Here is a 27,398-nt window from a genome sequence, read left to right on the forward strand (position 1 = left end):
TGCATTTTCAAGTAAAGAATAAACAAGCTCGATTATGTTTTTTGTTGAGACTGGAAGTCAGCAGTGAAACAGCAAAACCAGAGGCACTGGTTATCAGAAATCTAGACCCTTACTTCTGTCAAGTACTATTCTCAACGGAACCAATTCATGGGTTTTTATACATAAATGACTTTTTAAGGAGATATTTTAGCAAGAAAATACGTCTCTGTCAATGTGACTATACAAATTGCAATTTTTTAAATGATGACTAACAGTCATGTTTGGAGGTGGGATCAAATGCTGCTACCTGAGCACTTTGTATGTTTATGTGTCAGCATCATTCTGGAAGTGCATAGCTTCCTCCTTCTTGATAACTTTACACCTGTCAGAGAAGCTTTCTGTACATTTTGCACCATGCATTAGCTAAGTATTCACATTGTAAAACAATAAAAGCATTCTATGGCTGAAATAATTATACAATTCATCATTGACTAAGATGCACATTATGCTACATTTGACAGTATGTTGGAGGATTAATAACGATATGTGTTCATGGAAGTACATGTGTATGTGTTAACATTGTAAATTCCTTTAAACTCTCACAGCTATAAACGCTTCACTCAACAATAACCTCGAGTAGCAGACATTCCACAAGGTGCATTGGAATAAAATAAGGTCTTGCTTTTTAAATTCCTAAATGCTTGAAAAAGTCACATCTGTTCAGCGTTACAAAACAACATGAACATCCACCCTGTTTTCCTAAACCATAAAAAAAGAGTAGGAAAGGGTAAGAGTAACAGTAAGAAAAAAATGCATCAAGGCAATGGTGCATCAAGTCTAATCCAGGTGACACTGTGGAGTGTGTGGGGAAGTTGTATAGAGAACATGCTGGAGGCAGACAGTGGCAAAGGGAAGTCCTGTAAGTGCACTAAGTAGAAGCTAACACCCTCCCTCCTCGGCACCAGTTAAAAACACTAAAGCATATTACTTCTGGCATCACAAAGGTGGTGGGGAGGTGAGGGCGGTGTGTGTGTAACTGTGTGTGTTAGGTGGAAGGATTTTTTGTTTGAGTATTGATCACAAAGCCCAGAAGGAGGGCAAATGCGGCTCACTCCGCCACGCTCAGTCGACACACACCGCCTTCGATGGCCAAGCACTGTCCAGGAACGGTCCCAGGTGGCAGTCTGGATATGTGTGTCTGCAGGCATCAAAAACAAACACAATGAGAAGATTAGCAAAGGAAAGATTTACATACAGAGAAAGACTTCATAGGGTAAGGAAACGCTAACAGGCTGTTTAACTATTGGATTCCAGTAAATAGAAAAATAATAACAACTGAAAGGTCCCCTATTATACGGCTTGTCATCAATATATTATAGGTCTCAGATATATACAAAACATGTCTCTGTGTTTGGCTCCAAATACCAAACAGTTCATGCATTGTAGCATCCCATAAACCCCTCTGTTTCAGCTCTGTTTCAGCCCTGTTTCATTTAAAAGGGTGATACATTCAACACAGCTAATATATTTGGTGTATAGAACACACATAGGACTAGTACTCTTGCATAATGGGCATATACCCCTAAAGTCTGAAGATGCCATGTGAGTATTTATAGAGAGACAGAGCAAGTGGATGAATGGAACAGACTGCTAGTGTTTCTTTGCTCGAGCAGAGAGGAGTAGGAAAGGGGCAAACACAGCTGTGAAGACGGGAGTGATGCTTCAACAGGGGGATCAAAGGTGGCCGACTCTCTTTGAGCCAATAATGGCCATCATCCTCCTTCCTCTCTCCACAGAGGGCAACGCTGGCTCCAGCTTTGGGAGAAGAAGAGTCCAGCCACTCATTTACCAGGCCTCTGAATTGGCCTGACATTACTCTTCCAGTGGCAGGAGCCTTCATCTCCGCAGGGCTTCTTTTTGTGTAGGCTTGGACTATGGCCCCCTGGCACCCCGAGGGCAACTGTCACTACAATGGGACATCAGCCAGACAAGGCCAAGCACACATGGCAACACTCTCAGGGGCTATTACGCCTCCAGAACCCCTTTCTGGGTTCATCCTCTCCCCTTCATCTTCTAAAAATGAGGTTAACGGAGGCCTTGTTTAAACTGTCTTGACTGAAGGTCCATAGCTGAGACTTCATCAACTAATGGTGACATGTCAAATGTTTTCCTTACGATGTTTGCATGTCAGAGGGAAGGAGCTTTGCAATGTTCTTTTAAATTCCAACCACATTGAATACACAGCTGAAAATACAATACTGGGCACAATTAGCGCTTAGCTTTATGACTTCATATATTTTGCAGGAAAACTTGACACCAAATGTGCCCTAACCCTCACCCCTATGTGCAACCCTGCAGCATATGTTAAGACCTTCATTTTTTATTTCCGTCTGGGGAAAAATCGCTCAACTTGAGTGACTAAGCAGGAAGAGAAAGACGGCTTACTAAACCAAACAAGAGAGTAATTACACCACCGCAGTGCTAAGAGCATCGCGTGCCTTTCACAAGCCACCACGCTATTTCAGAAGTTTACAGGTTGCGGGGGACACAGTGGTGAGGATGAGCAGTGCTCCGGGCTCAGAGGTCACACAACAGATGTCCCAACACTTCTGTAAAATCAAGTGGGCCAACATCACACAAATAATGCTGAGGCCTTACGTGTAAACACTGAATAAAAGTGAAAAGTGTTAAGAACACACATAGGAGTAATAATGTCGCACTTTTACTCTTTATACTTGTTCATTAGTCTGCAGGGGACACGCAATAGTAAAGCTTTTCATTATTTTCTTGTTGATTATTTAACCATTTGCAAAAACAACACAGAAGACTAATAATTAGAACTTTGGCTGGTCATTACCTGAAAGAAATGTTTTTGCTTATTTCAATGAGTGATGGTAGCCAAAGAGATATGTGTTGTACTTCAATCATTCAATTATTTTATTTTTGTTTTGTTTTGCTTCTCTTTGTTATAATAATAATAATTATTATTATTTGTTTTATTTCTGACATGTTCAATAAATTGACTAAAACAAAATTAAAAAAGAAATCTCAAATTCAATCGAACTTATAAAATTCCGATTTTTACTGATTTTAACATTGTCTGTTGGTGGGTCGGATTAACATCTAAACATCTCCTTTACAATTTATAGAATCTTAACTCCAATTTACTGTTGAACTGAAATATTGTAATGTAAAAAGAAAGCCAGGAGAAAATAAATGTATAATATATGATAGATGGGCTCCATATGAAGACACGCAAACCTACAGTGAGTCAGATGTCAACTCCAAACTCATTGACTGATGTTACCACATGACAGGCCTACGACTGAGTGAAAATATAACGTGGAAAACACAGCTCCATTGTATCTGTCAGAGAAAAACAACATTCTTTGGTGATATGTGTTTAGGAGCTGGCGGAGCCACACATTAACACCACAGCAGAGGATAAATGTGTCTCTTTCACTATGCCGCTATTCTAGTGTTGTGGTTTTCACATTCTTGTTTTTTTAAAATAAAAAAACAATCTATTTATTCTCAACGTGAATGATAGTAAAAAGAAAATGCACCATAGTAAAACACATTTGTCACGTATTACACAAAGCAGACAACCAGGAGGCTGCGTTGCATGCCCTTTGATTTTCTTTGGCCTTTCAGTTTCAGCAAGCTTTATAGTGGTAATAATGTCCTGGTGGAGGGATCTGAGCCATGGCGGCGGTGCTGTGGATCCTACACTTCTCTTTCATCTGTCCAATCATGAAAAACAATTAAACAAAAGTCTAACTGTTTCAGAAGCGCCGCCACTGGCCTGCTCGCGCAGCTTTGTGTAGTTTTATAAAACGTGGCTCGGTGTTCTGATGTGCCGTCCAGTGCAAACACAGGTGAGCGTTTGAATGAAGCCAGATGCTCTCCCTCTCGCTGCAGCACTTGTGCTTCATGGCGATTTTACAATGTAACGTCAAAAAGATTATAATACATACTCAACTTTTCCTAAAACAGTATCTGATTGAGAATAAAAAGCTCAGAAGAACTGCCAGTAAAGTGTCTGAAAGAACTGGTCTGACATCCAACACATTTTGGACTCAAGTTCACTGTTTCCTGGGTTTATGGAACTGTTTTTTGTCAAAAGAATTATACATGTACAAATCAGAGAATTAAAACGCTGTGAAGGAAAGGTGGATGTACAATATTAAACCAGCCTGACTTCTTTCCTGCTACTGTGTATCAGCCCTTTCATGGTCTTATCAAGGTGAGGCAGTGGAAGATGGACTCTGGCTGGTTAGAAACGCCCAGTGGGATGCTCACAGGAATGGGAGGAATGTCTGAGGAATAGCAAATGAGGCAGTGGATGGCTCCAGCTCTAAATTCAATCTCTGCAACACTGAGCACAGAAAATGTCATGTGTATAACCAAGAATAATTGTCAGGTAACGCATTAAGAGTTCAAGGGGAACTGTCCTCTTTGGAAAGTTTTCATCGGCACATATTTTTGGCCAAACACAGTCAAGGAAGTCCCTATTGGAAGAATCTTTTTTACACTGCTGGTTTGGCATTCAGCATCCCTTATACACTGAAGAAGACTGTCTATGAATCTGTCATCAATGCCATGGACATGCAGGTGCCACCTCCTGGGCCTCCATAGTATTCAGATCAATTCCTAGACTGAGTTAACAGACAACAGACATCATGACTGGAGCCTAGTCGCATTATGGGTTTCCATCTCTGGCTCACCAGATTGGAGAGAAAACAGATGCTCTCTTATTGAATCCTCTCAATGGAAGATATTTTGGCAGGGAGCGGGGGCCAATTCTGGGCTCAGCTGGGGGACAAACGGGTAAAAAGCTTGTTTGCACCCAGTGTGGAGGCGTGAAGGACAGAACAGCCAGCTGCTCTGGTATGCTGATGATGAGAGCCATGGAGGCTCATGGGAGCTTGGTAGAGCAGTGTGAGGTTTGGTGGAACAGCTGTGTATCTCGACTTCACTCTCCAATATCACCGTGTCACCAGTGCCCCGCTGAGAGGAAGTGGATACCGTGTTCCAGGAGATCCAGAAACCACTGCTGACAGAGGATATTCCTGGATCTTCATCCACTGAACACAGTTTTTCATGCAAAAAAGTGTGCTTTTCTGCTCCTCTGTAGTTCTTCACACTGTTTTCTAATATATGAAGGGGCAGCTTGAACCAATGTGGTAAAAATACATTTTCGTGGAACATTGGGAGAATAAATAATTTATTCTTCCTTTACTTGACTATTTAAAGTCCACAATTTCTAGTTAGTATATAGGTGACCAACTTCTCCTTTATCACCTAGTTGATTTCACTATATCACGAGTCCAAGGACAGTAAATGTAATCCCTTGCACATTCAATTGGAATTCATTTTTATAAACAGCACATAGATACAACTGCACTTCTGCACATTTCACTGTCAATCATTGATTTGTTGCATGTCTCATGACAGTAGTGCAAAAAAAAAGTGCCACCAAAACAACGTAAATAAAAACAGTGTTTTGGTTTGGTGGTTGAAGCGTCCCTGCACAGTGCACAGTCAACTGTGTTCTGCTCACCTCTTGACGTTGGCACAGGCGTGAAAGGGGAGCTTGCTCACATTCCACCTCAAATCCCAATACACAGGGCGCATCTGACAAATATGCAGATTGATACTGATATTCCCCGTGGTGCATGACTTTCAGTAAACATTAAAGTACTTTTAACCAGGTAGGGGCAGAGAGGGGGACTGACGAGAGGGATTGACCAAGGGACGGAGGAGAGGGCTGGTGAGGGGGCGGGGGAGGCGGCACAGAGGGCAAACACTTTGAAATCTGAACCTGGCAGGAACAACAGTGCCCTCTCTTTATGCAGAGTGACAGAGATACTGCCAAACAAATCAGTCAGGGCCGAGGCTCCATTTACAGCCAGAGGGCCAGAGCATCAAGCCATGTTGCTAAAGAAGCCACATTGACTGATTCAAATAACACTTCTATGTGCCAAGTGGCTATGCAAATTATTTTTAGAAAGTAAGGGACCTGTCAGCCAACACACAGGTAGCCTAATATCTTCTAGAACTATTTGTCTTTTTTCTACAAGACTATAAATGTTACATATAAATCAAAGAGTTCTGCAAATATTTTGAGTACCATAATCCAAAACCTACAGCATACCAACATGACAGCAGGCACAGGTGGAGCAGAGGCCAAATCCCTACCCACGCCACATTGTCTTGGGGTGGCCTTGGATTGGTTGTGCCATCCAGTGACTAAAAACCTTCGGTGTATGAAGGGAAGCTGGTGAGGGAGTATGTACCTGTTGCTATACTAGCTACTGCTTCGGAATGGGCAGTGGTGTCTGGTGAAGAAAGCTTTAACCTGTCTATCGTGTATCTTCTCACTTTGACTCTCCCCCAAGTCAACAGTGATGTCAACATGTTCAAAACCTGCAGTTTCTCAAGACATTGATATAAATGGTGAAGACAAATGCAGATTTTTGTTAGCAAAAAGTAGGATGACTGGCTCATGCAGGTGAATTGAAGAGACAGAGACAGCTTAGTTGTAAGTCAAAAGAATACCAGGCCCATCATATAAGCAGCAACACCCTACTTTGTGTAAGGAACCACGCGAACATACTTGTTTCCAACCAAGCTGTCCCCATGAACTCAAACATTCCAATTCATTTAGCTTTTCAAGCTAATTGTGACGCTCACCTTCGCCTTGCTATCTTGGGCAGACATGTAGCCAACACACATGCTCTCTGTGGTGTGACTCCATAGGAACTCCACTGTGAAAACACAAAGTAAAGGATGATTAGGACAGGAAAACAAACATTTTAAAAATGAACAAATATATATAAATATATAAATAAAAAAAGCAAGGGAAAGAGTGAGGCTAGGGGAGAGTACAAACTCTTACAAAACACAAGTTCAATTTAAAAAAAAAAAAAAAAAAATCAAGAGCATTTTCTTCTGCCAGTAAAAGGTTTGGCTGGAGACTATGTGTGCGAAACTGCGATAAAGTTTGAACATGTTCGTCATCGTGAAAATATACGACTTGCCGTTGTGACATAACTGCAGAGGAAGGTAAAACTTCTGAGTTGTGAGAAGAAATTACAGCACCCAACGATGTGGTTGACATACTGTTTACGCTTGTAAATCAACACGGAGCCCTTCACTTTCCACAGTAATCTGAGGGTATCCACAATAAGTAAGTTGTACTTTGGGGCATTTTATTATTCTGTCCGACATAATGTTTAATCAGAATAGCGCTTCTCTGGTTATTTACCATCATGATTGATTTGCCATTAAGATTTCCCTTTCTACATTGGAGAAACATCTGCTTTACTTTTATCGGTGAACTTGAACTCATCCACTGGTTTCTTTCGAGCTGACGGTTTGCTACACATCATGTTGAAATGACCACAAAAGGGCAACATTACAACCCAGTAGTTAATGATGTGGCCGTAACTCTGGACGACCTTCTGATTAAGTCAGATTCAATGATTGTTGAAAGGTTCAGAAGCTCCAGGTAGAGAAATTAGATCCTCAAATACAATCAGCCAAACTGGGCAGCGTTCAAAAGGCCTTCACTTGAAGAAGATTAGCTGTTGATTCCATAGTGGGAGGTCTGTTTGAATCTGAGATGAAGGGTGTGAAACCAGAGCCTGATTGTGGGAGTTAAAACACAGACCACCCGCCGGGAAAGCCACAGTGCCTACTCCCCCTACTCCCCACCCTCCCCCCCTTCCCCTCCCCCCCTCCTCACGTCAAATCTGATGATGGATTTTTAAATATTAACAGCCAAATATCTGCATACCACAAGCTGCAGGGTGGAGGTTTGAGCTTGATCATTGTTGAAATGATTTATGTCTCACCCAGTATACCCTGAATATTTTGAGATGGCGGAGATTCCACACATCTGCAGCAGCGCAGGACGATTACTCCACCCAACACACGATCCTCAGCGGCCAGGAAGGGTGAGCCTGGACACACAAAGAAAACACCACACATGAGACACATAAACATTAATGTTAAAAATGACAACTTACTCCTCAATCAACAGTTTCTCTTGTATATTTTAACTCTCCGCCCTAACACAACCAAGCAAAGATAACAAGTGAAAAAAACTAGACAAAACACAGCCATTTTTATTCCAATTAAGGTGATCTGAGAACAAACTCTTTCCATTTTTAGTGTTGTTTGTCTTACTGGCGGAGTTAAACAACTGAAAGCAATTATTTGGCTGTATTTATTTGATTTAATAATATAACATATGCCACTCCATTTGTGTGGGGTAGGTTTAAGCAGATAATGCCAAGTAGTGTATGTTTTCCCACACTGCATACACTGAGCCATAATTCATTTAAAGAAATCCCCCAGCTACATGAAGAGCTTTGAGAAAAGACAAATGTATGAATGTAGAATAAGAACCTGTCTTTCTTCCCGATTAAACTTAAGAAGAGGAAAACTTGAATGAGGTGTTTTGTATAAAAACAAACTTGGATTAGCTGATAATTGAGGGGTAAAATAAAACAAGTGCTTAGTTTTATAAAAGAACAAAGAGAAAGCAGCTAAAGCATGAATTGAATCGTCTCCACACAGTAAAAGGAACAATGTTTGCGTTGGATGGAACAAATGTTGTGTCTGCCTGCTGTTGTTTCTTTTTTGCATTTCACGCTAATTTTGGTTCCATGTCGTAATGTTTCTTTCACTCTATAAAACTCTTGAGTGTAGCTTGGACGACATTCACAAAAAGGCTCTTAAATTAATTTTGTTACACATTCCTTAATAACTCGGACATCTTTGCATGCTTTAAACATGAGAGCATTTGAATTATTTTACAAAAAGAAAAGAACCCAGCTTGATTTAGCTATTCTTGAGTGTGGATACTTGTTAGCTTGTGTATGTACAGAATGAGAGGTATTGTAAAGACACAAATATCTACAAAAAACAAAGTGTTGCCGTTGAAGATATTCTATTTTGAAATGAAGACAAATATATCCTGGAAGTTGAGTGAGAGGCCTCCACACCACAGACACTGCCATCAGTGCAGGCAGGATTTATGGAGCTTTGTTTGACTTAATGTGCATCTTGAAAGGAAACAGCAGGAGAATTAACTTCAAATTGACTTCATCCAGCCCGTCCAAACGTCTGGGTGTTACAGATGTCCATGACAAAGCCAAACAGAGACGGACTTCTAAAGGGGGCCAAAACAAGGCAGCAACCACCACATGTTTCCACATGTCCTTTCTTCCTCTGCTCGGTTTTCTCTGAGCAGTGGTCATTCACAGGCGAGCCTAACACAGTTAACAAGAATTTCTTAAAACTGACCACTTCTGAGAAAATGTGGGAAACAAAATACACAACTTCACATGAACTTTCAACAAAACAATTTATGTTTTCCAAAACCATCTTTGGATGTCATCTGTTCTTCGTGGCCCTGTTTAGACAGTGTAAAATATCCATAAATCAAAAACCGTCTCGTCTAATTTCATTATTTCCATTCTTGGTATTGTGAAATATCTGTTAGATGCAGATCTCCTTCTGTGCATAATTATGTTTTTTCGCAAACACATTCTTAGCTTACAAATATGTGTGTATGGAAAGTAGTGTCTACATATGTGTGACTCACTGATGAATTTGTTTTGCATAGCCTCCAGCAGTGCTTTGTGGGCATCTTCAGACTGCAAGGCAGCAGAGCATTCCCGTGCCAGCATGGTGCGAATCAGATGCTCTCCACAGCCTGGCAAAAGACACAGACACAGTTAAATCCCTTATCATTAACTCATTTCTTTGTTGCTAGCATGCATGCCTTCAATAAGAAATGCACAAGTTTACTTTCAGAGATATGGCAAATGTTTCCAACATATAATGGAAGATACTACACATTTAAAAAGATTCCCAAATAATGTAGTACTACTGCAGTCCATTTATTATCTTCTCAGCAGCATGACATCTTTATTGGCTTTAATATTTCAGGTAAAGATGACAGCACACAGGGGCTGCCAAGTAAAACTGCCTTGCTCAAAGGCAGACAGACAGTAATTGCTGAGGGAGGGTTTGTGTTTCCCATCAAGTTTGTCTTCCAGGATTCCCAGCTGGTGTGGGAATTTCAAACAGCAGCCACCCAGTATTAATTCCACTTCTGTAAACTCACTGTATAACTTCAGTACGTCAAGGCACACACGAAACATACATAACACTTTCTATATGTAGTCATCAATTTTATATTTTTAGTTTTTTAAATGTACATCTTAACATTAAATGTAACTTTGTAAGATGATTACTAAGGCTTAAATGGCCAAACTTGAAAAAATATATATTTTTTAAAGGTTGAGGAAGACTTGTATTAGAGCCTAAGACATTAAACATGTATAGGTAGATATAAGGGACTGCCTGCATGCAAAATACAAAAGTAAGAATTCTATATCTTAAGGTTGTAACACGTTTTTTCTTACAGTCCAAGCAGACAATGCTGCATAATAAAAAAGAGGTGACAGGAGGATGTACTAGGACATGAATCTATATGCTCTGTAGTTATGCTGCATGCGGTACAAAAATAGTCCAGGGAAACTAAGAAAGCTTTGTTTGAGTATTAAAGCAAACTTGGAAATATCAAAACATGGTCAACCTGTACAAATGAATCCCCCTCCTTAACTTACATTAAAACATGGCAGGTGTTCTTTTTTACAAGTTGGATATTTGCTACTTAATACCGTGTTTAGACAAAAACAGATAAACGTTCTATACCTACAATATAATCTTTCTCAAATTTGAAGTCTGCCCGCACTTCAGAAATCCAAAAGTGCAAACCAAACACATCTGGCAAAAGCTCCCGCAAAACCCATAAAGACGGAGGAATATAATCTTGTCGTTTCTGTAAAAACAAATGAAGGCCTCATAAATATCAGGTAACTACAACAAAACTCAATGCAGGTTGGTAACTGTGGAGACCAGATGCCTGGAGCAATTTGAAGTTCAGTTTTTACGAGAGCAGAACGTCAGATTGGCCAGGTACTGTTTTTCTGTGCTGTGTTTACCATAAACTGCTCTGTCCCAGGAGAATAGGATATTATAGAAATGCAGCAAAATGCCAAGACTGAAGCAGCACCTCAACTGAAGAGAAATGTCAAAAGAAAAGAGGCCAACAGTCGGAGACACAGTGTGTGACAGCCAACAGCAGCAAGAGTAAACAGTGAAGTGCGTGAGCTGTTCTCTCATGGCCCGCAGCAAGGCTAATCCCAGGCCAAGCAGTCAACACATATAAAACAATGACCCACATGAGGCGCATATTACAGAACACACTAAAATGGAGGGGGTGGCAAGGCGAAGTGGTGTTGAGGTGAAGGAAAGAGAGACCGACATACAGTACAGGGTGAGGACCGAGCTCCTCCACTCAGAATGAAAAAGGATTGTTTTTCTGTTTCTTTTGATGGAAATGCCTTTCATGTTAGGAAATTAAAAACAGGTGTTGTACTGGAACACACATTATGTTCTCCATACCCATAAGGGAAGCTTTTTTTTTTGTAAGTAACATCAAAGGAAAGCCACAATATAGGAGGACAGGATAGAGGTAGAATTACACACAGAGCAAACATCTACACTTCATCTGCTGGGATAATTGATGTAGAGTAGACTATTAGTGGCCGGCTTTAACTGCTTGTTCAATGTGATTACAGGATTAAAGGGATTTAGTGAGAGACCTTTGGTACAAAACTGTCATCATTGTAAATGCACAGAAAATATTTTAAAATCACTATTAAGATAGTAAAAAATCATCGGGATTCTAATGCATTTATAAAGTGTGTTTTGTTTTTAAAGTTATGTCTCAGTTAAAGAGGCCCTATTATGCTTTTTGGTGTATTCTCTTTCCTGTAGTGTGTTATATAGGTTTTTGTGCATGTAAAAGGTCTGCAAATGCTAGAATCACATAGTTCCCCCCAGAGGAAGTTTATCTCCCACACATTCCCCCACCCTGCCTAAAACGCCAGGATTGTAGACCTATGTTTTCTTACGCGATATAGTGACATCACTTGCGCTTCTATTTGCTAGTACTCCAACACATTGTATGCAATTGGTAAAGGGGCGGATGTTTGACCAACTACAACACAGCTGCCCAGCTAACAGAGCAGACTGGTTTCAGACAGAGGGTGAAAAGAGGTGCTGCAGCAGACCTTTCTGAACATTAAAGCATTTAAACATGTCGCAGTAGAGGCACAGAATACAATTATGAAACCTGAAAATTAGCATTATAGGGCCCTTTTTAATGTGACAGACATTTTCAGAACTAACAGAGAGAGAATGTTTTCTGGGCCAAGACAGCAGATAATGCTTTTGGTCTTTCAGGACTGTAGCTATGATTACAGAATAGAGTCCAAATATTTGTTTTTGTGGCTCACTATTGTTGTTACTCTATCCCACATTTCTCGTTGATTGCCGGTTATAATATATTCAGACAAGCTTTAGCGGAGCAAAACGCTGGGTATCTCAGCGCTCCAAGTACATATGAGTCAAGCTTCAGCCTGTCTGATCAAATCAGCTCGTCTGCACTGAAATGCATTGGGTAACATATCCACATCAAAAAGGTCTAAATGTTCCCCAGAAGCTACAGTATGTCACAGACGTCTACACATCTTCAGGAAGCGGGCTATTATGGCTTCTGTACCTCACCTTCAAAACCATAGAGCTCACAACCAGAAATTTTGCTTTTTAGCGAATGCATGCACTCTCATTTTTGAGAAACACTAAGGCACGGTTGTTAATAGGTTCAAAAATATTGCAACTTGTTTTGAAATGGAATATTGGTCTAGAAATTAAACGTTTTATTTTCTGTTTCTTTATAAGTTTAACCTGCTGACTTGTAAAGGCTGAATAATTTTACATTCCAAAATTCACTAGGCCCTTGCTGCCAACAGTAGCAAAACACATTTTCACTAGAGAGGTTGTCAAGTGGAATCCCACAGAAACACATTTTCTCACTTAGTCCCGAGTGCTATATAGTCATAGCTCTCTCAACAGATAGTTATTTTGAAACGTTAACATAACTTTTCTTACATAATTCTTATCGGTTAAACTTGGGTTACTGCTTTCCGAACTATATCATTCGGATATTAATTCTGTGTTAACAAAAACAACCACCTTCATCTTCCTTTTTCTCGTCCTGCAGGAGTTTTAAAAATGGTGGTGTTAGTTTAAATTAGATTCTGGTCTCCTAGTTAAAGCTCCATAGATTGGTAGAATTAAGGATGAATCCCTTTTGCATGTGATGTTATAAAGTTATCAAGATACCATAACACAAATAGAAACAAAATAAAAAGCCCCTTTTGTCCTAAATATTAAACACATGGCAATATTTACTTTGGGGGGGCTTTTTTTGCAAAGGTTAGGAACAAACACATTAAAAGATTGACTTGAGAGACAGCACATACTGCATATGCTTCTCATAAGCAACTTGTAACTGATTTAATTTCCAAGGCTGATACCACTCATTTAGACCAGCCAAGTTATGATCCAAGGCTAGATAATTAGGCTTGAAGTTTGCAAACGTATCGTGTTTCTGCTGCACTCCCAGAGGTTCTGCCTATCATATCTACAGCAGGTGTCCCATGTCAAATGTCATTGCAAATCCCAAGAGCTGTGCAATGCACCTGGCACGCAGCTGACGAACGGAGAGTGGAGAATGATGACTCAATCAGCTGAGGAAGTGACTGATGAGAGTCACTCAGCAGGAATGGCTGGAGGTCATCGGAAAGTATTATAAGGCTTTTTGAAGTTTGACTCACCGAGGCTAAATACGGGGCTCACGTCGAATAAATATGTGTTTCTGATTCATATTATCTCCAAAACAAAAAGGCAGGCATGTGGTAAACAATAACAGTGAGAGGAAAGGTTACACACACGACTGCAAAGTAGGTTGTAGAGAGTGTGCTGTGGTATACCTGAGGTACTCACTGCTGTAGAGTAAGGGTTATTAAAGGCATTTTCAGCCCAGCAGCCACATCCATAATGAGCAGCCTGAGAGAGAAAAGAGAGGAAATAAATACATTTTAGATGAAGGGGTGTTGTAAAAGTTATAATAATTGTCTTTCTCTTAGAAGTGCTGAAAAATTATTTATTCTCAAATTAGAACTATGAGTAAGGCAAGCTCATAGCCAAATGTATAAATGTAAACCTTGTAAAATAAAGGCTGGGGTGGTAAATTCAGCCTAATTTATATTTCCACATCATTTCCAACATTAGAGCAACATGCCATACTCATGACTCTATTGCTCTGAGGTTCAGGGTTTTTCAACAGTAATAGTGTCAATGAGGTCAAGGCAGTACATCTGATTCATTCAAACTTTGGTCTCCATTGTTAGGTTGTTGTTCATGCTAACTCAAACCTTCCAGTAGCTGCCTCAAAGTAAATGAGTCGCAACACAGAAATATATTCAATGGTAATTGTTGAGTTTGAATTAAGGGTCCCATTTCATGCTTTTCCGGTTATTACCCGCCCCCTTCTGTGTTATGAAGGTTTTTATGCATGTAAACGGTCTGCAGAGTCAAAACCCTCAAAGTACACCCTGTAGCGAGTAGAACTCTAACACAGAAAATACCTCCCAAAAACGCCTCGTTGGGGATACGTCACTGTCCATTGATTCTTCCGGGTAACTCATGATGTCATGCGTTACCCGAAACCAAATGGACCAATCCGTGGAGCCGTTACGTCCACGGAGCCGTTACGTTAAGCCCCCGCTGATTGGTCCAAATTGACCAATCCACAGACTTCCTCACACTCACACACTCAGTGCATGCAGCTCTGCTGATTTCTCCTCCCTGGCTGCAGGCTGATAACAGACAGTTGGGATCACTGCAAAATTCTCTCTGCAGACCCATTCTCACAGCGTTTATCAACCTTTTTCTTACTCAATATAAAGCCACACTTATTGTTTTTACTTCGGCTGTGAGTTTGTGTGTGCTCAGGATGAGTTTGGCTGTGTTTCGCTGTGTATCGCTAAACAAGGAAACCACACCTCAACGGAGCTCAGCGCAATTCACAACGTCCCGACCAATCAGAGCACACTGTGCTCACAGGGAGGGTGGGGGCTGGAGCTATTGGAGCTACAACGAGCCATTAAAGGCAAAGAGTGAAATTCAGTGAATACACGTAGTTTACAGAGATGCTGTATGAGAAACCAATGTGAGTTTGGTAAAATTGCACAATATAAATCTATTCTAGTAGACCTCAACAATGGAATTATGATCAGTGGAAATGGCCATGACATGGGACCTTTAAGACATGTTGATGAGTACAATCAGAGTGACATTTTTCTGTTCTGGGTCAAATCATTAATTTTCACTATCTGTATTAAAAAGGCAAAAACACAAAGTCCTAGCTCATTGTCGTTTAGTGGAGTTGTTATTCCCCGTTTACACATCTGGCAGGAACCATCTTTTCATTGGCATGTGCTTTTGAACACTTGAAAGCATTCTTGACTTTTGTCACTCTTTCGCCTCATGGAAAAGAGTGATGCATTTGATTAAATGGTGTAGAAGAAGATTTAAAAACAATGCCATTTCCTTCATTCTAAGTATAAATCAAACTATTTTTGTCCATTAAATGTCTGCCTCCAATCAGCCTGGTGCAGACAGTTTGTCCGGCTGACTGACAGACAGACAGACAGACAGACAGACAGACAGACAGACAGACAGACAGACAGACAGACAGACAGACAGACAGAGACAGAGACAGACAGACAGACAGACAGACAGACAGACAGACAGACAGACAGACAGACAGACAGACATCATTGTGGCTGTTATGTAAAAATGACTGCTTGCACAAAACAGGTTTTAAGAACAGTAAGACTGCATCTTTAATAAATTGTCTGGGTATTTAATGAGCTAAAAGGTTAAAATACCTGTAGAAAGAGTATTTTTTCCCACAGGGTTTCTGGTTAACCTTATCACATCCCACAATATCAGTTAAGAGAGTGTAAATAAATATTGACATAATGAAGGCAGGGAAACACCTATTATTGCATGCAGCATATCATTATAATTTGCCACACTCTTCATAATGGTATACTATATTAAATAGTATTTCTACAATATTGTACTATAATATTCATCTTAAATAGGACACATTGAAATAATGACATGCCTCTCCAATAAAGGCTTGTTATAGCCTTGTAAATTATATTATTTGTTCTGTGTAAAGACATGAAAGAAAAGGAGGAGATGGAGCGTACCTGGCCCACCCTGCCCGGATGTTTCATGGCCAGACCCCCACTGGACACCGCCGCAGCTACGTTCCCCTCCGAGTCGACCACCACGGCTCCCACCGTGTCCAGGCACCCTGAACCATTTTCCTACATCACAGTAAAGAGAGGAATCACATCACAGTGAAAAAACCCAAAATACACTAATTCAAATACATTTCAGCCAACTTAAAAGGAAATAAAATCTGAAATGTTCACATTCTAAAGCAGAGGCATCATCTTTAAATAAGACTTTTCCAAAGTGAATTATGTTATGCATGCATTTTTTATCCCTAATCCTTGCCCTTCACTTTTCATCAAACATGTGCTGTTGTGATTTTAATCAGCTCCTCGCCTTCCCTGATTGCAGTTTGCTTTGGAAGGAACTTGTTTGTGAACCATCACGACTCCGTGATAAATAGTCCTACAGGGTAGAAAACAGGATGCACGATCAGAGCTCCACTCCTACCAGAAACTGAACATCTCTATTGAACCTATGACTTAAACGCTACAGCGGTTCCCATCTGTCTTAAGCTCTCCTAAATCAACTCTGTCTCTCTGGCTTTTGAGGCCAAAAAGAAGCAGAGCCAACCATTTCGAAATGCTACAAAGAACATCCTGTCATTCCTTATCAGTGTCCTTAAATGAAAAAGAAACATCCACAGTACATTAAATAATGACTGTAAAACATAATGGCATTGTCAGAATGATTTTGAATTGCTTTAGATTTTCTTTAACCAGCCTGCAGCTTTACACGATCACGAGACAGGTGCATATAATGCAGAGAAACATTTTTTTTATTGCTTGGCAAAACGACAAAGGCATAAAAAGAACAATGTGTTAAAAAATTAAAACCAGACTTGCTACGATAATGTTTTTTGTTGGAACCCATACGCATTTTTAGAAACAAAATGAGGATATTTCCTTAACAATATGTCAACTAATGTAGAAAATTAATGACACATTTTGATAAGGAATTTATTTTAAAACAACCTAAAATCAGCCATGGCTCGCATGTGAACAGTCAGAGTATGAGTTATGTTCAGTTGTAGCTTAATTGCTAAAAATGGTCACACATTAATCCTTATTAACAAAAGCAGTTTTGTGTAAACACGTAAGAGACAGATGAGAACAGAGGGCAACTCAAATCTTCATTAGACTAATAAGTCATTTGAGACTCATTCAAAATCCCTTGCCTAAGTCAACATTGAATCCTAGCTGTTACTCTTTCTTCCAGTGTATATATCATTAATATTGTGGATTGATGTAACTGACCTAAACAAACAATAATACTGTTCAAAATGAGTTATAATGAAGCATATCAGGCTTTGGCCATTAACATGTTTTACTTCATTTAACACAAAGCATGTTCGACCCAAGAGAAACTCTCCCACCCTGTTCTGTGCTGCTGCCACCCGTGACTTTAAAGCAGACGAGTGTTTTTTCAGCTAATTTCTACTCAGTTGATCATCAACGCCTGCTGCGCTGCTCAGAGTACTGCAACTTTGCACTAACTCTTGTCAAAACTTGAATCATTTCTTGGAATCCTCTGTGCACCCTTGTAATGCCATTTCCTTTAATGACCCTTTGTCAATGTGAGATCATAAAAGGCAGAAAATATATTTAGAAGTCTTAGTTGTGGAGAGTCATTAAATTCCTTTCCTGTATAAAAGAACATATTCTACTTGATGTTTCCTGCCTTTTTTTAAATGCAGTTTGATGCCATATTTCCCCATGCTTAACTGCTGGTTAGGGATCCTGGGTCTGATGCTGATGTGATTTGTTATATTTATTTATTATTGAGGTTTTTTACTACATTCTGTATAGTTCTTTCACGTAAGTGTAAACAGTGGCTGGATACTGTCTCTATTAGCACCTAAGGCTGTGAGGGGGTTCAATTTTATTTATTTTTTAATACTTCTAGCAAATAAAATGTATGATTTCAGTTTCGCATTCAGGCATTATATCACTTCAATCCCCACAATGAGGTATTAATTATTAGGTGGTACAGTCATGCTATTTGCTGTCCACTAGGGGTTGGTGCTTTCTCACTCAAGAAATGCAGTAGAGAAAGAATACAATTGATAAGTAATATTACAAATGTTTGTATCTTAACTTATAATAATAATGATAACATGGTACTCACAGTTTCACTGGATTGTCGTCTTTTCTTTGCATGATTATGACCAGTGTCAATTTTTTCTGCCAGCGCCATCTTTCGCTTGTTCCTCTTATACGCAGATAAACTGAACTCTGTGATTTAAACAAAATTATATAATTTATTAAAACACATCCACATCGATAAAAGCACCTCTGCCAAAGGTTAAGAGAGCACTGTGTTTTGTAAAAGGAGCATATTTCTGAATCAGTGCAACCAAACTCACTGGTGGCCATTTTCTCTGAAGGGCACGGTGGTATTCCATGTCCGACGGCCCAATCATGTGCTCCTCGCCCCACTAAAAAGCTGACAAAGCAAAGCAAATTAACAAATGGATATACTCACTTTAAAACAACATTAAAGGTGTGGTAGGTAATTTTGGAGAAACCAGCTCGAGTACGCTAGAATTTGAAAATACACTACCGGAAAAAAATCTGCCACTTCCTTACAGTGCCCCTCCTCCAACACACACGAACGTGCACTTGACCAATGAGGGCACGAGATAAGTTTGTGCACAGATGGAAGGCTGACAGGCAGGTAGGCCATCCAGTTACTTTAGCCGGGCCGGCTCAGATGATTGGTCATGCTTTTTACAGCGTCACGGCTTCCACAGATGACATTTTTTTATGTATTTATTGCCAAAGCATTTAATATATTCATTGCTATCGGGATGTTAAGAGCATTCCATGGAATATAACAAAAAGTGTTTCTGAAATAAATGACATACCCCACCTTTAATTAAAAACCATTATAATCACCAGGGTGGTATTCTGCCAGCTGATAGTTTCCCTTTCTGTGCTTCACTCAGAAGACGGTTTGCAACTAAGACCGGGTTCTTAATACCTGAAGGGAAAGTTAGAATCATCAGAGGGCTAACAGTTTCTTCTAGCAAGATACTTGGTAAACACACACAGTAATCCTTTAGTCATATCATTAAGTCTGGTGGTATAGGTGAACTGGATTTGTTTTGTACATATCTGTTAAGTTTACTTAGTAGTTGCACATTTTCCTTATTTCTCAGTAACACAAGAACGCCAATGAATTTCAATCTTATGAAAAACACTGGTTGGCAGATATTTTTATATCTAAGCTAACAAAGTTTCACTCATCATGCCCAAACAATATGTTAAATGTTACTAGATGAAGACAAATGGACAAAATGTAAAGTGCAGCTTTCACCCCTGGGCTGTTGTTGTGTAGGAAAACATGTTTTTATTGAACACTTTCTTTATTAAAAACGTTCTCTGAGTATGCGTACATATTAACAGCATTTCTGGTTGTTCTCCAAGTAAAAAGTGGGTGGTCCCCCATTGTTTATGAACCTCTACAGAAACTCTGACATGCAAGAAATTAAATGAGTGAAACATATGCCATTACTTCCAGCTGACTGAACTTGCCACAGCAACACAGCAATATTACATACAGATCAGTGCATGTGTAATAACTCACCACTTATAGCTCCAACCGCCCCGTAATGCAGCGACTTCCCATCCATGATACTTGCATCACACTCAATTTCCCCAGACAAATTAAGGTTGGAACCCATGCCGGCATTTGTAAAAGGAGAGTCCTGAGAACAATTAAGGACAAGGAGAGCCTAGAATAAAACTATATCTGCAATAAACCATATTGTCAATCTTAATATGTTGAAGTAAAGTCATTTTTTTCCCATAGTTTGTTTGCCAAATTCGTAGTGTAATGGAAATATTTGACCTTTGAAATCAGCAGCTTATATAACGGCTCTGCTGAATGTACTACATTTGGTAGATTATTTCAAAACAATACTTTGAAACAGCTTATCACCAACTAAAAATAAAATAATGGAAGAGATTTAAATCAAGACGATTCAAAACATTTTAAAAAATCATCACAAATTACCGATGGTGATCTACTCTCTGAAACGTGCCAAAAAATGCAATCATTTGCTCTTTAATTTAATAACAAAGCAACATTTTCTTTCAAGCCGCAATCTGGGTTTTTGAGCTAAATCACCTTAGAACTATGGCTGATAAAGTTGTGGGCTTGAAGCATTATTAAAAATAGCTTTGCTTTTAAAACATTGATGCAAATATATCTGAAACTTTCTATTGTAATCTTAAAAAACACGAGTGCTAGCTGCACTGCATTTTTCTGCACAGCTTTACAGCTGCAGAGAGTTCATTGAGGTCATTGTTCTTTATTCCAAGCCTGCCTTGAGTAAAATCATCTCTTACATCATCCAACAGGATATGCGTACATGCATTGGAGGCTGGGGCTGAATAAAGCTGTTTTGGATAAACACATACACATGTCAAATTAGGTTTCTTACTTGTCGGTTTTTATGTCCAATTTAGGTAATTCAATCTATGCAAATCATGTTGTTACTAAATACTGAGTTCATAACAGTTAACTTTTTATAATAAAACCTGGAACCATAATAACTAACCTCAAGTTCAACCAGTGCTGCGGCCACTGCTTCTGCTGCGAGGGCCCCGGCTTTGAGTCTGTCCACAGCCTGGAAAAGAGAGACAGCCTTGTTGAACAGCTTTCCAGTAAAAACCGAATGCACCTATTGCTCATTTCAGCCTTTTGTACTTTCATTACCTAATTTCATCAAAGTCAGTTACATAAGGATGGGATATGGACAGAAATAAATCATTTCTTCAAAGCGCCTGATTTGTTTTCTAGCCCCTTCATAATCAAACTGTTTTGCATTTACCGGAAATACTAATGTCCTGCTAACTAACAAACATAACACAAATGTAACTGACAACATAAACTCCTTGACAGAGCAAACTGGGATTTTAAGCCTCATTAAAATATTCCAACTTGGAGATAAAACTAAGGTAAAGACACGCGTAAAACCTATAAGGATCCTGGATTTAATTAGGTTTACCTTGTATGAGTATGTAAAAGGGACACGGGCAGCATGAAAGGATAAGACCCCTAGTAAAATGTAACTATTTGGCCATAATTCAAAGTAGTTGATCCAGCGGAAACTGGGCACAGCTCATCACCCATCAAGAACTTTCCTATTGTACATATAGGGTGATTGAAGGCCCATAAGTTTGTTTAATAACCATAAGAAGAACCTGGTTCAGAGTGCCAAAGAACAAAGACTTTCCTTCCAACAGCAAAATGATCTTAATACAGCCAAATGAAAACTGGAATGACTTCAAAACAAGATCAGGAAAGTGCTTGAGTGCCACTGCCAAAACACAGACTGAAAATATATGTAATGACAGCTGTTCACAGATGCCAATATCTTGTTGATTGAACTGATAAAACAAGGTTACTTACATATTTACTGAAAACATCAGATAAAATGATAGAAATAGAAAAAAACTAGTTGTGCCAAACTGTAGTAGAGGGAAGTTTACACATACCTTATTATTTTTGCAACTTTTAGTTGACTAATGTGCTGTTATAGCATAATTATATATATATATATATAATTTCTCATCAGAGCAACTGTTGACTATTAGATTAAAAAAAGTTGGCCTCATCAAAGCATGAACAAATATCTCTGTTTATATTGATATATCACATCAAGAAATGTGGGCGGCTTGTATATGTGAACCTGAAAGATAACGGAGTGACAGTATAATTATTTTTTCCTAAGATGTTATCAACAACAACATATCTGGCATAGTTTGAGCTAAATTAAATACAATAGTGTAACAGCAGCATTCTTTCATTTTATTTAAAGGAAAGCTATGCAATGTTTGATATATGCTGTTGCTTTGCACACAGTAAGTATTTAACAGATCACATACTGTGAACTTCCTAAACCTTGATTGAAGTAATACATATAATATCTTTTTTACATCAAGAATAATGCAGATTGTGTGTAAAACAGTACAATGTTATGGTGTTTGTTAGCACACATACAACATTTAATATAGTGATATCAATAAAATAAACGTACCCGCTGGCAGGCTCTTTTGCACACATGCTTGTACTCTTTGGCCTTAGATTCAGAATGGTATCCTGCTCCTAAAATTACACAATGGGAAAAAGCATTTCATCATTGATAAAAGGTGATAGTGACTTCCAATAAGCAGGAAACTATATTTGGAGACGTATAGCTGCTTTCTATGTATTTCTAATAGGCTCTTATTTCTTCTTGTTAGTTATGGGTTGCAAACTCACCTGCATGCACTAGAACAAATCCACCAACACATTTTGGCGTTTCATTCTTGTTTATTTCTTCTTGTTTGGACCATGAGTTGCCCGGTGGAGAGGAAGGCTGCTGCTCTTCAGCAGAATTCATTAGACTTTCCATAACCCCTGCATTACTTGGCAAGCCTATTGTGGCCTATCAAAGAGTGGTAAGAAATCCATTCCCATTGTACACCTGTGAAAAATGAATAACAAAAGAAAATGAAACATTGAGGAGTAATAAAGGATACGATTATTTCATGTTTTTGATGCGGATGTACAGGTGTTAGGACAATCTTGCTAAGCAGTAGTATGGTTGTCCCCAGCTCTTGACCACAAACACATTGACACATGAGGGCATGAGACAGGTTATCATTTGGACCAACACTACAGCAGAATCTGACTATACCGACAGTGAATGGATTGTGTGTGTCCAATGTACAAACACGACCACAAATATTATATAATACATGTAATTTGTAGCTAGCGTTATCTAAACATATGATATTCATATTAGAGATCGACAAGGCTACAAATCAAACTTTTGCATATTATTAGATGCTGTCACCTCATCTCGTTACACTAAGTTGACGCTATCAACTTTCCAAACAGTTCCTGTTATTGCATAGTTACCCATATTGGCTTAAAGTTAGCGCATTAAAACACATGTTATTTCGTTTGTGCTACGTGCATTTGACTGATAAACAAACGACACTGAATTAAAAGATGAGTTATCTCAAGTCCTGTATTTTCGTTAGCTTGTTAGCTAACAGCTCGCTAACACTCCAACAAAACAAGCTTAACTTACAGTTTTCACTTCTTTCCTACCAGGGACAGAACTGCATGCTAACCACGATGGTACCAGGCATGTATTTAACACACATTAACGGTAAATGGACTCATAAATCTAAGTAAAACAAACTTTAACTCCTCTGTGCTGTAGCTAACCGCAGCTAGTTAGCTAGAGCATTAGAAAGTACTTCCTGGTTCAGATACACGTTGCTAAGGAAGTGCGTTCAGTGCAAACAAATGACACACGTGGATAAAGCGGCACAAAAACATCTCTCTCTTTTGAAAATAACAAAATAAACTGCACAGAATAAAAATGGTACCTTTAGATACAGGTACAAAAAGATTTAAATGCATTTAACATGTGTTTTCCTGCAGACAACATAAATGCAGAAAAGTATGACAAAATATTATTGAAAACGAGAATTAAGAATATTAAACATGAGACAAAAATCTACATCTGTGAATAAAACAACTTTTAACTGAAAAGGCAAGTTCAAAAAAGCTATTTATAATGCTTAAGTAAATCAAATAATGGGGAATTGATTTTATAGCAGTTTAACATATTACTCGTTGCACAGATTAAATTAGGAACAAAATAATAAAAAAACTGCACCCTTGTCAGTCATGCTGCAAACTCCCAAAAATAATTTCTAGTGGTGACTGGCAGCTGCAAAACTATACTAACAACACCATGGATGTTTTTCACCGCAGAGAGGTTATCTAGCATGAAACACACTCCTTTATGAGCTTGATAAACTTATGTGTCCCAGGAACCAGGTAAAACAGCATTCCTCATATCAAGACTCTGTGACTGACTATATATTAAATTACACTATGTCACTTGTTAGACGCTTTTATCCAAAGCGACTTACATACATTTGATACTGTGGAGTGTGGGCAGTCCCCACAGGAGCAATTTGGGGTCTTGCCCAGGGACACAACGACGTGCTGAATGCACGGTTGAATGCATGGTTGTTGGAACCAGAGCTCCCCTTATCCAAAGATTAACGCACTACTCCACTGATCCACAGCCCCCACATATATAATGCAGACCTGTATCATTAATGTTAAAAATGACACTTGCATTTTATTTTTGTTTTTACACGTCAAAATATCAGACTATTGGCTATTGAGAAAACATGTATGTACAGTAAGTTATTGCTTGTACAACTTTTTTGTATCTATATGACTTTGAAGGCCACTGAAAAATAAAGATAATAAAAACCAGCATGTGATTATGGTTAATGATATGGTCTCAAACCTTTTTTTGTTATAATCTTTTTAGATGTCACAGTATAAATGTTTCCTCATCACCAGATCTAATTTGCAGCATATGTGTGTCAGGTTAAACAACTTAACTTTTATTTAGATGCTATTTTTGTCTTAAGAAAGTATATTCTAAGTGTAAGTTCAGGTCCCACAGTGAATCAAGTTCACAATACTATCTAGACCTACTGTATCACTGTAATGAACAGAAGTAGGGAGGTAGGGAGCCGATAATTATCCCTGAAGAAAAATATTAAGATATTGCCTCAGAATTACTCAGACATATACGGAGTGTGTGACTATGTTAGCTCTTAAACTTGAGAAAAGTGTTTAAGCCAACAATCTAGTGAAAGTTGCTTGCCATTTTCCTCATACAACTTGCCTTTGTCGACTGACTGCAGATTTGTTATTATTTCGGCCTGTTCAATTAAATAAAAATATTTATATTTATATACACAAATAAATACTTCATTGGGTAAGATACATAGAAGTTCTCAGAGCTGGATATGCATGTATTATTACTCCCTGTGTGAATAAATGTTATTTTCAGTGACAATTCCTCCTATAACTTAGTATTTCTTATCTCAGAGACTGTAATAAACAGCAGCAGACTATTGGTCTACAGTATATTGTACCACATTTACTAGGGATGTAACGATATATCGAATATCGCGATAAATAAATGTCTCGATACCGTCGTGAGACTGACCATTTTTTTTGCGAAAATCGCCCACGTAGTGAGGAACAAAAACATCATGGATTCAAGGAGAGCATAGATCTGACCTAGGCAAGAGACATCACGAACTGACAAAGAACACATGGGAGACTGGGGAATTCAAACACAGGATAACAAGACACAGGTGGGGACAATCAGGGGCGGGGCTGGTGCTGATGAGCACGGGAGACACACAAGAGGTGGATAATCAGGAAACCTGGAATGACAGGTAAATGGTGAGTGACAAAACAACCATAAAACCGCATAAAAATGAAACTCTCTTAACATTTCTTTCGGTGCACAACAGTACCAACAGTATATCTCACCCTGTCAATAAGCCTCATCTTCTTGGCAAAAACTGTATTGTTTTTGAAGTGGTGAAGAGACAATGCACAGTTTTAACCACTGCTGTCACCCATGGCCAAAGCATATCTCTCTTTCCCAGCAACATCATTACCAAGCAAGAGAGTTTTTTCCACAGCAGGGGATATTGTAAATGCCCAAACATCCCAGCTTCTACCTGGAAATGTGGACATGCTCATATTTCTGATGATGCTGAGTTAGTGAGTTTGAGTTGAGTTACATGTACTTGAAAAACTAAAGTGAAACTAGATTTATTTTATTGCAGGGTCTGATTATTATATTTTGTACACTTTAAAATACTACTATCCTACTAAAATGCTGTACAAATCAGATTAATTTTTTGAAGTAAAATATAGATAAATGTCAAAATAAATGTTTAAAAAAAAAAAAAAAATTTTTTTTTTCAATATCGCGATAAATATCGTACCGTGGACTTGTTATCGCGATATTATCGTACCGTGAGTTTTTGGTATCGTTACATCCCTAAAATGTACAGATATTTAAACAAAATGATATGTTCAGCTCATAACTCATTCAACACCATACCGATATCATGATCTGAAACAGGCGCTTTTTATGTTTATGTTCCAAGTAGAAGTGGTATGTACATTCTTTAATCATAAAGTGCACTGCAGTGTAATGTTGTTTTCTTTGGATCAAGTCAACAGAGATGAAAGAGTGCTGTTGAGCAATTAATGTGATGAGAGCATGGGACCAGAGCAGAGTGTTGAAGAGGGGCCAGCTCGCCTTTAGGTGCTTGCTTTCGTACTGAATGCTATGAAATCTCGGAGTGAACTTCTTTTTGCTGCACTTGATGGTGGCAGGCAGTTTTATAGATGTGTTATCTGTGAGTACACAGACTACTGACATTATATATATGAGGCCTTCTGCTCTTCTTCTTCTTGACACAGATTGAGACTCGCACTGGCTTTTTCTGAGCAACAGTATACCATTTTTAGAGCTCCATAACTTTTAAAAACAAATACATCAACATTTATTCATTTTGGTTGCTATATTAGCTAATATTATGAGACAGGAAAGGTGTTTTAATTATTCACCAGACTGCTACTGAATGATTTGGTTATTGTGTTGTATTGTGTTTTTTTAGGGATTGGAAGTCACATCCAGAAAAAAAAAAACTGCAGGCTCAACGCTGAAAGAAACGACTTGTAGGTTCTACTTGATTAAATCCTAGTAAGTATTTGCACTCACCTTTTTAAAGTATATTATACTGCTGTAATATCAAGTAGCACTTACTTTACAGTATCAAGTCAAATGTACTTATCACCAGACATAACATTTGTGAAGATATGAAGTAAATCTTACTTAATAATGTTACACGTTATATTTATTTTAACTAATTAAGTAAAGTCTAATTATTTTCTTCATGGAGAGGAACATGTTATCAAATGATTAATTAAATCTTATATATCGGTAATAGTTACTGTTATGAAGTAAATAAGTAGATTGTATCATATTCTTTCTGTTAACATTTTTGAATTACTCATTTGTTTGAAGTTATATTACTCACTTTAATTATGTAATTGTTACTCATTTACTTTTGAAAAATGTTACCTACATTTTTTTAATAATCTATGCATTTAATATACATTGAGCACAAATCACACAACTAAAATACAATACAATTAAACTTTATTTTGTCAACATTAAATGTAATTTTTGCTAAAAGATAACATACCCCAAAATCTCAAATACTACACACTGAACCTTTAAGTCTGGATACTCAATAAGTACAATGTCA

At 38.5% G+C, this 27,398-nt stretch overlaps 1 protein-coding gene across 2 annotated transcripts; it reads right to left on the bottom strand.

Moving 5' to 3' along the window:
* Nucleotides 1–952: 952 nt before the first annotated feature.
* Nucleotides 953–23,924, bottom strand: tasp1 (taspase, threonine aspartase, 1). Of its 2 annotated transcripts, none has more exons than XM_079691054.1 (14): nt 23,906–23,924; nt 22,492–22,696; nt 22,268–22,335; nt 20,786–20,854; nt 19,810–19,930; nt 19,119–19,203; nt 18,587–18,666; nt 18,349–18,455; nt 16,194–16,313; nt 13,902–13,977; nt 9,596–9,706; nt 7,839–7,946; nt 6,676–6,749; nt 953–1,177 (listed from the first exon to the last, which is right to left on the bottom strand). In XM_079691054.1, exons 2-14 carry the CDS (start codon nt 22,622–22,624, stop codon nt 1,088–1,090), a joined length of 1,242 nt encoding a protein of 413 aa, XP_079547180.1. In that variant the 5' UTR covers nt 22,625–22,696; nt 23,906–23,924; the 3' UTR covers nt 953–1,087. The 2 variants fall into 2 exon arrangements, with proteins under 2 accessions (XP_079547180.1, XP_079547179.1); XM_079691053.1 differs by lacking the exon at nt 23,906–23,924 and adding an exon at nt 23,309–23,512.
* Nucleotides 23,925–27,398: the final 3,474 nt, after the last annotated feature.

The sequence above is a fragment of the Notothenia rossii genome (genome assembly GCF_949606895.1).
Source record: "Notothenia rossii genome assembly, chromosome: 6".
Lineage (NCBI taxonomy): Eukaryota > Metazoa > Chordata > Actinopteri > Perciformes > Nototheniidae > Notothenia > Notothenia rossii.